Raw genomic sequence first — 17,733 nt, forward strand, 5'->3', positions numbered from 1 at the left:
TGAGATAGTACTATCTGCTTATGTTAATTAGTCTTTAAGTGGTTGAGGAGGTGGGAGCAATGTCTTTCTCCTCAAAAGTGCCCCGTCCTACTTAACCTACTCCTATCACGATTAGTCCCACTCATTCAAACACCCAGTGCACGTGCACCCACCATAAATGGCTGTGGGATTGTGCAAATTTATTAATCAGCTTCTAAATGGATGTAAAGCGCTGTAGCTTAGGCAACCCGTAGACTGACGTCGCTCTTTAAAAGTGCTACAAGCAAAGGAACCATTAACGGAAAAGTAAAAATGAAACTCTAGAAACTGTACAAAAGCATAATACCATATAACACAATACAATTAAATATGATACAAAGGTCCTCTTCTTTGTGTCATAACTGCTGTTTAGCTAAGAGAATGTGCTCAACATGGACCAAAGATTAGAGCTAGTGAGGAGACTTCTCAAGTTGTAAGGTGGAATGCTTTTTTATATATATATATATATATATATATAAATCGAAATAAAAGCCCCAAACCCTCTCTTTTATTTTCACACCATTGACCATAATCCCATTTGGAAAATAAATCTTGTAGTTATGGCCTACATGAAGGTTTTGTCAACTTCATGTCTTCAAGAGGACAGGCAAACACAAAAGTGCTACATACTGAGTGTATACAGTGCATTCAGAAAGTATTCAGACCCCTTCATTTTTTCACATTTTGTTATGTTGCAGCCTTATGCTAAAATGCTTTAAATAAAAAAAAAAATTTCACATCAATCTACACTCCATAACCCATAATGACAAAGCAAAAAACATATTTTTGATAAATTTGCAAATGTATTAAAAAGAAAGAAAAAGAAAGAAAAAAACTGAAATATCACACTGACATAAGTATTCAGACCCTTTGCTATGACACTTGAAGTTTAGCTCAGGTGCATCCTGTTTCTCTGGATCATCTTTGAGATGTTACTACACTTTGACTGGAGTCCACCTGTGGCAAATACAATTGATTGGACATGATTTGGAAAGGCACACACATTAATATAAAGTCTCACAGCTGAAAATGCATATCAGAGCAAAAACCAAGCCATGAGGTCAAAGGAACTGCCTGCAGAGCTCAGAGACAGTATTGTGTCAAAGCACAGATCTGGGGAAGGCTACAAAAAAATATTTGGCTGCATTGAAAGTTCGCAAGAGCACAGTGGCCTCCATAATTCTTAAATGGAAGAAGTTTGGAACAACCAGGACTCTTCCTAGAGCTGACCGCCCGGCCAAACTGAGCAATCGGGGAGAAAGGCCTTGGTAAGAGAGGTGACCAAGAACCAGATGGTCACTCTGGTTGAGCTCCAGAGATCATGTGTGGAGATAGGAGAAACTTGCAGAAGGACAACTATCACTGCAACACTCCACCGATCTGGGCTTTATGGCAGAGTGGTCAGACGGAGATGAAAGCCTGCTTGGAATTTTCAAAAAAACACCTAAAGGACTCTCAGACCGTGAGAAACAAGATTCTCTGGTCTGATGAAATGAAGATTGAACAGTTTGGCCACAATTCCAAGTATCATGTCTGGAGGAAACCAGGCACCGTTCATCACCTGCGCAATACAATCCCAACAGTGAAGCATGGTGGTGGTAGCATCATGCTGTGGGGGTGTTTTTCAACGGCAGGGACTGGGGGACTGGTCAGGGTTGAAGGAAAGCTGAATGCAGCAAAATATAGAGATATCCTTAATGAAAACCTGGTCTAGAGTGCTCAGGTCCTCAGGTTCACCTTCCAACAGGACAATGACACTAAGCCCACAGCCAAGACAACGCAAGAGTGTCTTAGGAACAACTCTGTGAATGTCCTTGAGTGGCCCAGCCAGAGTCCGGACTTGAACCCAATCGAACATCTCTGGTGAGACCTGAAAATGGCTGTCCACCGACGGTCTCCATCCAACATGACAGAGTTTGAGAGGATCTGCAGAGAAGAATGTCAGAAAATCTTCAAATGCAGGTGTGCAAAGCTTGTCGCATCATACCCAAAAAGACTTGAGGCTGTAATCACTGCCAAAGGTGCTTCAACTAAGTAGTGAGATAAGGGTCTGAATACATGTCAATGTGATATTTCAGTTTAAATTTATTTATTTATTTATTTTTTTTTACATTTGCAGTTGTCAAAAATCTGCCTTTTGCTTTGTCATTATGGGGTATGGCGTGTAGATTGATGTGAATTTTTTTTTTTAGAATAATTTAAAGCATTTTAGCATAAGGCTGCAACATAAAATGTGAAACAAATGAAGGGGTCTCAATACTTCCTGAATGCACTGTATATATATATATATATATATATATATATATATATACATACACACACACACACACACACACACACACACACACACACACACACACACACAGAGTATACAGTATATATGCCATCTCAGAATAGCAAAATTACAGAGAGACATTCTCATGTTTTGAGTCCATCTTAGTAAATACTTCTCAAGAAAATGTGAGTGGTATCTGCCCGAGCAAAAGTCACTGCCATGATACAAGGTTGTTCAGGGGTGTATTTCCCAAAAGCATCATTAGCCAACTATGGTCTCAAGTTCCATTGTTACCAACATAGGTTAACAATTGGTGTTTCCCAAAGTGTAGTGGAACTACACCTATTCACCTTGTGGTTAGAAGCATAGTTTCTTATTAGTTTGCTGTGTGGACATCATTTGACTTTGCTTAGGCTTCTATATCTTTAATTACATATATATCTTTCATTCTGTCAACACTTTGACCATGTTAACATGCATTTAAGAAAATTACTTATTCTGGGGTTTTGCAGAAAGCAGCATTCTGAACATCACTTAAACGCAAATGCAGCTGTTTATGGGATTAAAGGCTTTTTAGAGAAAGCTCTTATCACACATGGTTTCTGTCTGAGAACAGGGCTTTTATATGTTTATGTTAAAGCATAAGTGGCATTTATACTGTATGCTTTTGAAGAGTGTGCATGCGCATGTGTTCAAGTGCATCAGGGAAAACTCGAAATCTGATGTAAAGGGAAACCCATCTATTGCAGCGTATGTACAGTTGAAGTCAGAATTTACATACACCTTAGCCAAATACATTTAAACTCAGTTTTTCACAATTCCTGACATTTAATCGTAGAAAACATTCCCTGTCTTAGGTCAGTTAGGATCACTACGTTATTTTAAGAATGTGAAATGTCAGAATAATAGTAGAGAGAATTATTTATTTCAGCTCTTATTTATTTAATCACATTCCCATCGGTCAGAAGTTTACATACACTTTGTTAGTGTTTGGTAGCATTGCCTTTAAATTGTTTAACTAGGGTCAAACATTTTAGGTAGCCTTCCACAAGCTTCTCACAATAAGTTGCTGGAATTTTGGCCCATTCCTCTATACAGAGCTGGTGTAACTGAGGCCTCCTTGCTCGCACATGCTTTTTCAGTTCTTCCCACAAATTTTCTATTGGATTGAGGTCAGGGCTTTGTGATGGCCACTCCAATACCTTGACTTTGTTGTCCTTAAGCCATTTTGCCACAACTTTGGAGGTATGCTTGGGGTAATTGTCCATGTGGAAGTCCCATTTGCGACCGAGCTTTAACTTCATGGCTGATGTCTTGAGATGTTGCTTCAATATATCCACATAATTTTCCTTCCTCATGATGCCATCTATTTTGTGAAGGGCACCAGTCCCTCCTGCAGCAAAGCACCCCCAAAACATGGTTGGGTTGGTGTTATTCAGCTTGCAAGCCTCACCCTTTTTCCTCCAAACAGAACAATGGTCATTATGGCCATTTTGTTTCATCAGACCAGTGGACATTTCTCCAAAAAGTAAGATCTTTGTCCCCCTATGTCTATATAGGACTCGTTTTACTGTGGATATAGATACTTGTCTGCCTGTTTACTCCAGCATCTTTACAAGGTCCTTTGCTGTTGTTCTGGGATTGATTTGCACTTTTCGCACCAAACTACATTCATCTCTAGGAGACAGAATGTGTTTCCTTCCTGGCTGCGTGGTCACATGGTGTTTATATTTGCATACTATTGTTTGTAAAGATGAACGTGGAACCTTCAGGAGTTTAAAAATTGCTCCCAAGGATGAACCAGATTTGTGGAGGTCCACAATTTGTTTTCTGAGGTCTTGGCTGATTTCTTTTGATTTTCCCATGATGTCAAGCAAAGATGCACTGAGTTTGAAGGTAGGCCTTAAAATAAATCTACAGGTACACCTCCAATTGATGCCAATTAGCCTATCAGATGCTAATTGGCTAGTTGCCTAAAGGCTTGACATCATTCTCTGGAATTTTCTAAGCTGCTTAAAGGCACATTTCACTGACTGCATGTAAACTTCTGACCCACTGGAATTGTGATATAGTCAGTTAAAAGTGAAACAATCTGTCTGTAAACAATTGTTGGAAAAATTACTTGTGTCATGCACAAAGTATTACCTAAATGACTTGCCAAAACTATAGTTTGCTAATATGAAATCTGTGGATGGTTAAAAAATGAGTTTTAATGACTTCAAGAAGTATTCAACCTTAATGTATGTAAACTTCTGACTTCAACTGTATCTGTCGCATTACAGAGTGCACTCAGTTTTCCTGTCTTCAGCAGCTTTCTCATATTAAATGGCTTTCTGGTGTACATGTTAATGAGCTTTTATATTTAATATCCACACAAATGATTACTCCACCCCTTGCTTAATGTCATTAACGACAGCTCTACATTGTTGAACCAACAAGATGTGCAACATAGTTATAACGGTTTCTTAAAACAGTTGTGACTAGCTAGTTAATTTCTCCAACGATGCATCATACTATGGCAGTTAAGCAGTGAGTTACGTTGTTGTACGGGAAAAGCATCCCTGGGTAGTTGCCAGGGCTTTGCTGTATTGTTGCATAGATGTTCTAAATGGGTTTTAGTGCATTGCATCAAATCTTTTAAAGATGCTTAGAGTTTTGTTTGAGGCATGTAACCGTTCTAATCCACTTGCGAAGTGGATATCCATGAGAATAACTGCATTTACTTCTTTGTTTTTCTGTGCTGTACTTAAGACTCTCTACACTAGGGGGCCTGGGTAACTCAGTGAGTAAAGACACTGACTACCACCCCTGGAGTCGCAAGTTCGACTCTCTACACGTTTTACACTATTTTCTCATGTGCTTTCTGTGCAATCGCTCACAGAGACTACCATGGCATTATATAAATTATATATTTCCCCACGCTAGTCTTTAATGATGGTATAATATATCTCTGATAACCCCACCTCTAAATGGCAAAACCAACTGTGATTGAGCACTAAACATGTCAGTTAGATTGCTCTTCGTGTCTAAGTGGGTAGTTCTTGGCCGGGTTTAGCTGCAATAAAGTCCAAACATTTGCTGTTTTAGTCAAAGATCTGCAAGATGTTTACCTGCCCAAGTCTTTATGATATTCTCATCCCTAGATATGGTTCAGGTTTTTGCCATTTTTATCTGCCTGATGAATATCGTAAATCTGAATCAACCTCTGCTCAACAAGAACCACGATTTGAGGCATAATCATGTGCGTAGCACAAATGGTGTGGGCCGAGTTATGCACCAAGTTTTAATACTTTAGGTTCAAATTTGGTTCCAAATCCAACCCTTAGTATAAGCAATAGTAATAGTGATTGCCTTTAAATAGGACACTAATACGTTTTTAAAAGACTTTGACATTCCTGAAAATGAGAGAGTAAGTGGAACTCACTTTGAGAGCAGTAGAATTTGCAGTTTACAAGGGTCTTAATATTTTTCAGACAAATACTGGGCGAGATAAATATCTTTGAGAAAAAAATCCCACAATTTTCTGTATCTCTTCCTCTTCTCTCTTCATCTCTCTCTGTACTGTACTGTATTGTTTGTTTCCTCAATCTCTCTCTCTTTCTCATTCTCTCTCAATTTCTGTAATTTTGTGTTTGGTGGCAGTAGTTCAAAGGCAGTTTTTAGGAAACAGCCCTGGATGTTGTGGTTAAGGTCCAGAGATAGCAGATTGTATTGTGGTCCCACAGCATTGGCATTGTAGCTGGATTTGTCCGGTTTTATGTTAACGCAATACTCTTTTCACCTGAACTAATACAACCAGTGGCGTAAAGCCCCTTACTGCTACCGACGGCATTTTTCTGCTAATCTCTACGGATTTAAGTCACTTGCACACATACCTCACGCCAACGACTGATAACCCCCTGGCTCCCCACCTCCTCGACTCTTTCTCTCTTTTTTCCTTCCCTCTAACTCCCTTGTCTCTCTTTCATTTCTCCAGCATGGCAGCAAAGCAGCCTTGCAAAAAATTAAAGTGATGGAAAGATTTAAGCAGGTAGAGAGAGAGAAATCACTTTCTCAATTCCATCTCCCAGTGGCAGCATGAATGCAGAAAAAAAGACAGAGAAAAAGAGTGTGGGGGTCAGGGATTCAGGTAACCAATGGGAAAGAGACAGAAAGCTAGAAAAATGGAATTCCGCAGCAGTCCAAATAAATTCAAGGAGCTCTGATGTGGTGTACATACATTATCGCTGCTGTTGTTGTACAGTGTAAAGCGACTAGAGGATGAGTTTGATAAAGAAAGACTAACACACTCTTTCGCTCACACACACAGACACACTCTAAAATGGGGGTATGAATTGGGTAAACAGAGGCTTTGAGGTGTATTATCCCTTGTTTGATTTGCACACAGATTTATAGTGTGTGTACGGGGGCTCCATGCAAGGAGCAGGATTCCAGGGACAAATCGACCGGAAAAGATGGAAATGTAAATGTAGCTGAGTGATCTACCTCTGATCTCAAAAGGTGTACACACACACACACACACACACACACACAAAAAAAAGACAGAAAGATACACATGCACGCAACAATGCCAGCTAGTAAATCTATCTGTGCGACTCCCTTGTGTTTTGGATGCTGCACTTGATACTAAATTCATGTGGAAATTGTATGAATGGCTCATGCCGCCTTATGTAGTTGCTGTAATCAGAACATGTGATTACATGAAGCCCACTGGGGAGTAACTCCAACTCCAATCAAAGTCAACATGAAATCAAAATTGATCCTATTTACTTTAATACATCCTGGTCTTATTGTGCACAATTCATCCGTGCAGTGATATTTAAAATCTAAAAACATTTGTCTTCATTTTTTATCAAAATGTAATAACTTCTTCTGCCTCTGAAACTACTTTCCTTTTTGGCTTATGTCCCGAATCCCTCTTAATTTTCACCTGTCATATACAGACAACTTTTTACAATCTAATAAATTCCAGATTGATAAAATCAAGTCCCACCATTATTCTAATTCTCAGAAATGTCACATTATGCAATTAAAATTTAGCAAATTAAGGCAGTAAAAGACATGCTCTCCTAAAATGCACCCTCTCTTTAATTTGTAGTGTTCGACAGTCTAATTCATTGTAGCGAATCGGCTCATTCGGACAGTTCAAATTATTGAACCTGTATGAGCATCCGAACAGCCAGACATAGCAATATTGTCTCAACCAATGGTTTGAGTTTGGGGCTGGTTTCTGTTTCTTTGACCAATAGTAGATGGGGGAAGTGTTCGGGAAAGCTGTTAAACAATGTTTATTATTGCAATACTCTTTTGTGATGCTTGTGCACCGAAATACTGTGCAAAATAAGATGCTTGTAGTTGTAGCTTGGGACGCTATAATATTGAAGTAGCTTTCGCAATAATAGTTCGACCAGGAACTTGACATGCGCAGGGGCCTCTTACCATTAAATTCGGTTTATCAAGTTTTGGCTTCTCTTTCTCCTTTTCCTTTATCTTTTCCTTCTTGTCTTTCTCTTTCTTCTTCTCATCTTTGTCTCGTTCCTTCTCCTTGGTCCGTTCTCTCTCCCGTTCCTTCTCACGCTCCTTCTCTCGATCTTTCTCCTTTTCTTTCTTCTTTTTCTTCTCTTTCTTGTCTTTCTTCTTGTCTTTGTCTTTGCTCTTGGTGTCCTTGGGGTGTGGGAAGAGTTTGTCAGGGAGTATTGGAGGCAGAGGGGGCAACATTGATGGGATGCGTAGGCAAGTCTGGGGACTGAAGAGCTGAGTGGCAGCAGCGGCGGCGATGTCTCTGGCTCCTAGAGATATCCTCTTTTCCTCCTTGCCTCGCTCTTTGCCCTTGTCTCGTTTCTCCTTCTCTTTCTTGTTCTTCTCCTTATCTTTCTTTTTGTCCTTTAGCTTGTCCTTCTCTTTCTTCCCGCCAATGCCGTCTCGCCATTCCTCACCTCCGAGCAGTAACTCCGGCCAGGGCATCTTGTTTTCCTCAACCAGTCCTCGCTCCTTCTCCCGCTTCTTCTCTTTGTTCTTACCTTTGTCCTTGCCCTTATCCTTGAGTCGCTCCCTGTCTTTCTTCTTCAACTTGGCCCTGATGTCCTTCTTGAGTTTCTTCTTCAGAAGAATGCTGGTTGCCGGCTCTTTTCGTTCCTGGTGAAGATTGAGAGTGGGTGGTGGTGTGGGGGGCGAATCCGCCGGGGAGGACAGGTAAGTGGGCTCTGGGGGTGATAAACTTGGTGCCTGAATTGGCTTTTGAGCCTGATTGGCCTTTCGGATGACCTCGTCTATAGAGTCGTCCATTGTCCAATGGTTGGGTGTGTTGAGAAGAGGAGGAATTAGCAGAGGTAGGTGTTTTCCAGTAAGAGCTTGTGGAGGTTTGATGTGGCTAAGTGTGTTTTTGGGCACAGGTTTTAGAGGGTTTGTCCCATCACTATCCAAGTCTGAGTCACAATCAAATGGGTCCGATGTGCCTTCTCCACCTGCACAAGCACGAGCAATCACAGCGGCTATAGAGTTCTCGATATCCTCGTCTCCTGTATCATGACATCTGAACTGGCCATCACGAGAACTATCATCCGCAAGAGGTCCGGCCCAACCACGCCCAGCCATCCCCAAAAGGACAGAACTTGGCCTTGGGCTACGAGGGCTTTTGGGCCTACCGGGTGACCTCCTTCCTGCCTTCTGATTGGTCTTCGGTGGAGTCAACGTAAGTGACCGCCCCAACACCCCAGTGAGTGCAGTTCCGCTCCCTCTTTTGGGCGACTTGTTCTTCTGCCGTGCAGGAGATGGGGAGGTGATTTTGGGCTTGTGTCCGGGTGTAGGAGGTGCCACAGGTGGTCGGGGTAGTTCGGGGGAGAGGGGAGGGGAGGGGGAATGGGGTATGTGCTGGGAGTTAAGTGAGCTAAGGGGTTCCCGTGGCTCATAGCTCCATTCGGGGCTAACGCCAGGTTTGGTGCTCAGGCGGGGTCTTTTGGCAGCTGGTAATAGACCTTCAGGTCTGGGACTCTGTCCTTCATGATGGCTGAGCCAGTTCTCATCATTTTCTTCTTCATCTCCATCCTCTTCCTCACCCAGGGAGACCTGCATGGCCTCGGCAGAAGTGCCCATGTCTGCAGGAACGGGTTCCTCCTCTTCCTCATCTGAAAAAGAAAAACACACAAAATCTTAATATTAAATAAATTACCAGAATTTTGCCTTTTTTTGACAATTGCTGGACACTAGGGATGCTGCGGTGTGAGTTTCTGAAAATAAATAAAAATAATTGTGGTTAACTGGTTTTACAACTATTTGCACATTTCTAGTTATGCAACAGCATTTAGGCAAAAAAATCATATCATATCAAAATTGAACGTGTTAGTGGACGCGTTTCTTAGGGAAATATGGACTCTAAGCGCAAGACAACTGATAAATACACAACAAATAAACAGAAGGCATATAACAAGAGATGCTACAAAATTGGGCACAACACCGCTTATGAGAATACCTGTCACAGAATGATGCACTTCAATGTCACTTGAGTGCTTGGAGTCACAGGGTGATCCTAGCTGTGCTTTCAAAAGTGCAAGAGTGCAACTGCAAGATTATTGTGGGTGCGCAACACGTAGTTCATGGCATCCAACAGTTTTTTCTTCTTCAAAAGTTTATTAAAGCAATCAGTTGTCTGTCAGACACCCCAACATAAAGAATCAGCAACAGACTCCTATTGTACCTTTATATGACTTCTGTCTCCTGACTTTTTATATATGTCGTTAGGGATGGGTATTGATACATATTTCCCAATTCTATTTGATTCCTATTCACAAGCTATCTATTTGATTTGATTTTATTCTGATTCAATTCATGTGAGCATATTTCAGTTATAATGTCCCTTTTGCTTACATAAGAATGAAATTCTCTCCCAGCTAATGCTGTTAATTATACAGGGGACCTTTTAACTAGGAACATTACAAATATAAATTTTACCAATTATATTTTATTAGTTTTTCATCATTTTGGTCACATTTTGGCTTTTTTAAAATGAACAAATCCATATATTTAAATCAATAAAAAAAGTTATTATTTCATTTTTGTCATATTTATTGTTTAATTGCATAATTTGTACTATTTACAAATATTTGCGTTGAGTTTTTAAATGTGTGCTAAAACCGGTACTGTCTCTTTAAGAAAACCGGCATTCCTGTAAAAAGTGTCTATAAATGAGCGCATATTAACGAGAATGGCTCGAACGGCTTTCTCATCTGTGCTATGCATGATTAGTTGTTTTTGATCAACAACTGACTAAAGAGAACAGAAAAGGTATTAAAAGAGACATTTTTCAATGACAAATGGGTCGCGTGGATCTCATCTCTGGACACAAATTACACAGAACAACTTTTACACTCAACATAAAGTGAAAGGATCATGCTGCTGAATACTCCACCACTATACTACACAATCACTGATGAGTGAAAAAGAAACATTTACCAGCCAGTTGCCAAATATATACATTTTAGACGCATAGCGCAAAATTTGGTTGCAAATGCGAGTGATTTTCTCTCTTTGTAGTAGAGGGTTGCACAGAGAGTAAAGAACGATCTGGGGATTTAAGAATGAATATCGAGAATCGAAAATCAATATTTTTACCCAACCTTATCTGTCTTAAGTAACTCAATCATTCAAATGCTCCCAAACAACCATTTTAAATCACTTTTTTGGTGGAAATAAGTCTGGGAGATCGAATTCCTCTGTTACACTTTGGAGTTCATGTGTAGTCCCAATTTTACATGAATTGAAAGTTCACAGTTTTTACTATAGATTCAAAGTTTTTATGGTTAAATTAACCGAGACATTTTTAATCACGGTTAATAGTGAAACCATATTATCGCAACATCCCTACAAGGTACAGAACTTAAAGAGAACAAAAAAGAAAAAGGGGGGAAAAAGGATTAGGAAATTATTCAAGCTGGACTCTGACAAATGATGTCTACATGAGGACCAAGGCTAAATGTTTTGGAGCACAAGCTATAACTGCTAGGCCATTATGTAATTGTTTTAATAAACTAGATTTTACCATTTTCTGAAAAAACGTGAGTGGTGCTTGCCTATGCCAAAGTTGTCGCCACAATACTAGGGTGTTCTGAGTGGCTTTTAGTGCTTTGCTATGTGGTTGCTAGGTGTTTTTCTAAGTCTATGGAATTTTTTCACTCATTTTATGGTCCACTAGATAAAAAAGTCTGATCGCTAAGAAAAGCAATATAACACATCTCAGCAAGCCACACAATTTGAGGTATCACTCATGTCCATTTATCACCAACTGAGTAGGACAAGTTATGCACAGAAGTTTAATAATTTCAGTTATGGCTTTGTATAAATCTCTATCCCACCATATAATAATAGTGATGTTTGCCTTAGCAAACATAATTAATTACACCTCATTCAGTCCTGTTTTGCAAATACTGTAGATAATAAGGTAAAATGAGGATGGGAAAAAAATAATACAGAGGGAGTCAGTGCGGAGAAGAGGAGCAATATTAACATCTCGGGTGGAATAGAGGGTGGATATCAGAGCAACAGATCAAAATCATCTACACCTGATTACACAGCAGAACAACAGAGTGAACAAGATACACACACACACACACACACACACACACACACACACACACACACACACACACACAACATCAGACCCACACCGAGTGCAGAAGCAATCTATGGTTAAATCAAACTTTTCTAATATCTGTAAGCACACATACACCAACCCTCACTACACACTAGTGTTGTGTGATACCAGTTAACCAGTGGTAATCTGGCCACTGCAACACTCGCACGTACTCTCTGCACCACAATGGACGACAGGAAGTGCAGGCAGACCCCTCTGACACTCTCTATTATAAATAGTGTAATCTATATGGTAATATTGTTGTATTCTATACGTGCAAAATGGGGATAGGATAACATTGTGACTTTCTGCTTTCTTCCAGCTGGTGAAATGGTAATAGTTATCAAAGGTTATTTGGGAATGACATGCCGGCTGCTCTCTGATTGGCTGGGGCTGGTTATTTATGATACGAATTATGATAAAGATGATGTCTCTTCTGCATTGGTCGTGCTCTCTCTCTCTCCTCTTCCCTCTTGCACAATAAATTGCTATCGTTAATCATGGGAAGGCTTTGTGCTGGCGTGATTACCATGGCAGTCGCCATAATAAGAACTTTTATTTAAAGGAAGAATATGGATTTGTCATCGCCTCCTCAGTGTGAGGGAAAGTGACAGTATTTCACGGCGCTGACATTTAATTTGTGTGAAAAAAGCATGGGTGATTTTTGCATTTTATGGCTCTATCCTCAGTTTCTTTTCTTCCTAGAATAGAAGTACTCTCTTTATTATTTTATACAATTAATGCAGAGAATGAAAAAAGGGAAAGTGAGTTTGAGGATAGACTTGGATAGGGTACAAAATTAAGTCTTTTTTTCAATGATCAGAAAGTGCTTAACCTTCAGGAAATGTTGGTCGTCAACTTCAGGAGGTCAAACTAAATACTAGGCCTATATGAATTTTATATTAGGGTTGCCGATTTAACATGCTGATTCAGTGTGATTAACTATATAAAAAAGAAACCGTTAAAAAGACCATAATAAGAAATACTCCTACCATCAGAGCAATTCAAGCTTGAAGTACCACCTGTTTTCTACAGGGGGCAATAAGCAAAACCCCAGCTTTATAGTATAGGCAATGCGCATCTTATACAGAGAACAAACCACACTTACCCACAGCAGACACCACAAGATAAGGACTCGTGTTCAAACACAGCTAGATGGAGCGCAAATCCAAATACAGGGATCTCAAAACGTGTTTTCAAACTATGTAAAACTTGACACAGTGACCTAAATATGGTATGTTTTTGATGCAATGCAACCAAAGTGAAACACTCCAAATGCGTCCGTGTGACGAGTGTGTACATTGACGCATCTTTAGAAAAGCCCCTATAATAAATCTCTGACAGATTGAAGAATTCAACTGCAAAATGGACTGCAGTGAACTGTAGGCCAATGAATGATGTTATATGAATTATATATATACACACACACACACACACACACACACACACACACACCGATCAGCCACAATGTTAAAACCGCCAAAATGGGCCTGGGTAGCTCAGCGAGTAAAGATGCTGAATACCACTCCTGGAGTCGCGAGTTCGAATCCAGGGTGTGCTGAGTGACTCCAGCCAGGTCTCCTAAGCAATCAAATTGGCCCAGTTGCTAGGGAGGGTAGAGTCACATGGGGTAACCTCCTCGTGGTCACTATAATGTGGTTCTCGCTCTCGGTGGGGTGCGTGGTGAGTTATGTGTGGATGCCGCGGAGAATAGCGTGAAGCTTCCAAACGCGCTATGCCTCCGTGGTAACGCGCTCAACAAGCCACGTGATAAGATGCGCGGATTGATGGTCTCAGACGCGGAAGCAACTGAGATTCGTCCTCCGCTACCCGGATTGAGGCGAGTCACTACACCGCCACGAGGACTTAGAGCGCATTGGGAATTGGGCATTCCAAATTGGGGAGAAAAAAATAAATAACAATACAATGCCAATCAGCATATCAGAATAGCATTCTGAGTTGATATTCTTCTCACTTCAATTGTACAGAGTGGTTATCTGAGTTACTGTAGATTTTGCCAGTTCAAACCAGTCTGGCCATTCTCTGTTGACCTCTCTCATCAACAAGGCATTTCCGTCCACAGAACTGCCACTCATTGGATGAGTAAATTCAGAGTAAATTCTGGAGACTATTGTGTGTGAAAATCCCAGGAGATCAGCAGTTACAGAAATACTCAAACCAGTCCATCTGTCACCAACAATCATACATGCGATTATCTAATCAGCCAATCATGTGGCAGCAGTGCGATGCATAAAATCATGCAGGTATGGGTCAGGAGCTTCAGTTAATGTTCACATCAACCATCAGAATGGGGAAAAAATTTGATCTCAGTGATTTGGACCATGGCATGATTTTGGTGCTGTAAATGCTGATCTCCTGGGATTTTTACACACAACAGTCTCTAAAATTTAAACATCCAGTAAGCGGCAGTTCTGTGGACGGAAATGACTTGTTGATGAGAGAGGTCAACAGAGAATGGTCAGACTGGTTCGAACTGACAAAGTCTACGGTAACTCAGATAACCACTCTGTACAATTGTGGTGAGAAGAATATCGCGTCAGAATGCTATTCTGAGATGCAGGTTGGTGCTGTTTTGCGGCACAAGGGGGACCTACACAATATTAGGTAGGTGGTTTTAATGTTGTGGCTGATCGGTGTATTTATAATTTACAAATATTTAAATATATCTATTTATAATTATTTAATCATTATACATTGAATTATTGTTATTTGAGGAGCTTTCTCAGCAAAAATGTATATATGTGATGAACTGCGATTAATCGGCATACCATGTAATTAATTCGATTACAAATTTTAATCGATTGACAGCCCTATTTTTTATATCTATTTATTTTATATGAGGTTTGCAAACCTGCCACCAATATTTAGGATGTGTCTAAATACAGTTTAAAACCCAATTTGTGTAATTGTTATTTTTTAGTAATAGACATTAATTAAACCTATAAATTTAACAAAAATTTACAATGAAAAACAGAATTGCAGATTTAGCCTCAATGACACTATCTCTCTTAGTAGGGGCAAGCTAGATTGGGATCAAATGTTGAATTGAAGTTATGGATAAACTTTTTTTTCTCATAAATTAAAGAAAACTATGTATTTGAACATTTATATTCCAATAACTTTTGTAACAGGATTGAATGGATGACAGCAGACATTTTATGTTTTTAAAACTACCTATTTTTATTAAATATTATATTATATATATATTCATCTTGTGTTGTTTAACTAACATATCTAGTAGTTCTTGCAAAAAAAAATTTTGGCTTGAAAATGAGCATGTTTGGTGCTCAAAAAAGTGCTCACAGGAGGGAATGAAATGAGAGATATCCATGAACGTGTGAGATAATTTTCAGACATCAGGCCTGTACTTGTCTGTCCAGCAGAGAAACGGCATGGTTTTCACTTGAAAATGGTTTCTCTTTCATCTGATATCAAAAATCACCCTCTCCTTCCCATTTCATTTGGCACTGGTGAAGAAAAGCATGGATTTGTACACTCGCACTTATAAACACACAGCGCTTAATTGATTGTGTCACTTACAAATGCGAATAAGACTAAAGACAGGGAGTGATAATGCGAGAAAGCCACTGCGCCAAAAAATGGTACATGGGAATGAAAACAAGCTTACACACACATTGTGAAGTAATTAAAATGGAGAGATAAGGAAAAGAGTGAATGAGCAAAGAGAGAGAGCTGTCAATTTACCAGAGTCCAATGCCTGATGCAACTAACCAGCTCTCTCGAACCGTCATGCTGATACACACACAAATGGTTAGGTATAGTAAGGGGGGTTGAACTCATATCACTTTCATTAAAATCTTTCTCGGCATGCCCCTCCCTCTCTGTGGTACATTAAAAAGGAAAAGTTGGATTAAGGGCTGCTGCAATTAAAGGCAGCTCGTTTATTGGGGGCTCCAATCAATGGAGAGCGGGAGACACGGGCTAAACGAGACGAGATAAGATGCTTTTAATGTTCCAATTCCGCACAGCCTCCACGCAGGACAATTACTAACATCTGAGAGCGTTCTGTGTGCGTGTGTAGAAATGTATCAACCTGTAGGAGTGTGTTTAATGGAGGAGTAATCTACAACAAACTTTCTTACACTAGCTTATTTTAAACCAGTTTGATTGCAGCTGTAAGGGAATTATTCATTATTTTAAACGTGAGAAAATTGATTGAAATTACTGATATTCAGTCAGTGTAATGCTGACATTACAAAGCATAACGTTCTTCAAAACAGCTAAATCCATTCTGATAGTCCACATTAAATAGATAAAAAGTAAACACACTACAGACAGACTGCTTTATATTGGCCAGGCCAATTAATATACTAATATTTGGTCACTTTGACCAGTGTTGGGAGTAATCCGAAAAATTACATAGTAATTAGTCAAAAAGTAGTGTAATGCATTACATTTTAAATTCATGTAATCAGATTAGAGTTACTAACTTTCAAATACTTTAATTTGAAGTACATTACTCAGTCCCTATATGATTTTGCGATCTTGTGATCGCAAGAATTCTTGCAAATTCAACCAATCTCCGCAAATAGCTTGCGATTTTCGTATAATTTTCGCAAATATTTCCGCAGAACAGGTAAACCAGAGGGAATCCCATTGCTTTCCTTCATGTTTGACAGCAGCTAAACAAATGCTTGAAAAGCCTAAAGCAGTCGCAACATATCCAAATGCACAGCTGCCATTGTATCATCTCCACAGTAACAGTGTAAGCATCTCTGCCTCCTCGTCTCCACATTGTGCGTTCACTATTAAAATCCATGTCTAAACTTTTGCGGGACCACAGACGGCACACATACATCACAGCTAGCGTTTAATCTTCACCCTGAGTGCTGTGAATGAGACACAAAAACCTGCGTTTACACAAATAATCCCAAACCTTCACTTAAAAACCCATTAGTTGTGTAGTAAAATGTGATTAGAATTTAAAGTGCTATTAATACAGTAGACTACGAATCTGAAAATGGCAATTTATGCTGAACAGATTATATATATATATATATATATATATATATATATATATATATATATATATATATATATATATACACACACACACACACACACACACACACACACACACACACACAACAGTTAGTTCTGGTCCTCGAATCTGATTGGACGAGAGACATTCCTTGAGTACTGATGTCTCAGAACATCAGCACTCAGATGCTTCACTGTTTGTATCACTCCGCTTGTGTTCGTGCCATTCCAAACTAAAGTGTAAGAGCAGCGCAGATGTGTAAAAAGCTAGAAGTGTCTCTTTAGATTTCTTTTTGTGACATCACAGATTTTAGCCAGCAGGTGGCGACAAAAGACCATTTTTGTGTAAATGTGTCAGCTGTGGTGATGTGCATCGCCAGTCAGTATTTTCATTCATCGGCACTCCGTGATTTCTCGGATTACTTCTACACTACTAAAGCTGGAAAATTGCTTTAAACAGCTTTAAACTAACAACTTCAGCATTAAGGCTCATCACAGCTGAGAGACACAACAGACTGATTAATTACACAAACTCAAAATGCTTCCCTTTTACCTGAGTTTCCACACTGGAGAGTACATACTGTTCAAAACAAACATTGGACATTGCGGTTTCTATAGTGAATGACTCTTGCGAACCAGCTACCGCGAAACAGGGAGGAATAACACCGCTTGGATGGCTATTTTTCCACAGAGAAAATAGGATGCATTTCACCAAAATGACATTATCTTCAGAAAGCTGACTAACAGACTACAGCATGATCAACAGGTGATCGCACATGCTCCATCTCTCTCT

At 39.7% G+C, this 17,733-nt stretch overlaps 1 protein-coding gene across 2 annotated transcripts in view; it reads right to left on the reverse strand.

Moving 5' to 3' along the window:
• Positions 1–17,733, reverse strand: part of LOC127436811 (transcription initiation factor TFIID subunit 3-like) — a 94,526-nt gene that overhangs the window by 15,757 nt on the left and 61,036 nt on the right. For both annotated transcript variants that reach the window (XM_051691208.1, XM_051691209.1), the window contains one exon: positions 7,733–9,417. In XM_051691208.1, the coding sequence (XP_051547168.1) occupies positions 7,733–9,417 (1,685 nt within the window). The remainder of the gene's footprint in view (positions 1–7,732; positions 9,418–17,733) is intronic.

The sequence above is a fragment of the Myxocyprinus asiaticus genome, chromosome 47, assembly GCF_019703515.2.
Source record: "Myxocyprinus asiaticus isolate MX2 ecotype Aquarium Trade chromosome 47, UBuf_Myxa_2, whole genome shotgun sequence".
Classification (NCBI taxonomy): domain Eukaryota; kingdom Metazoa; phylum Chordata; class Actinopteri; order Cypriniformes; family Catostomidae; genus Myxocyprinus; species Myxocyprinus asiaticus.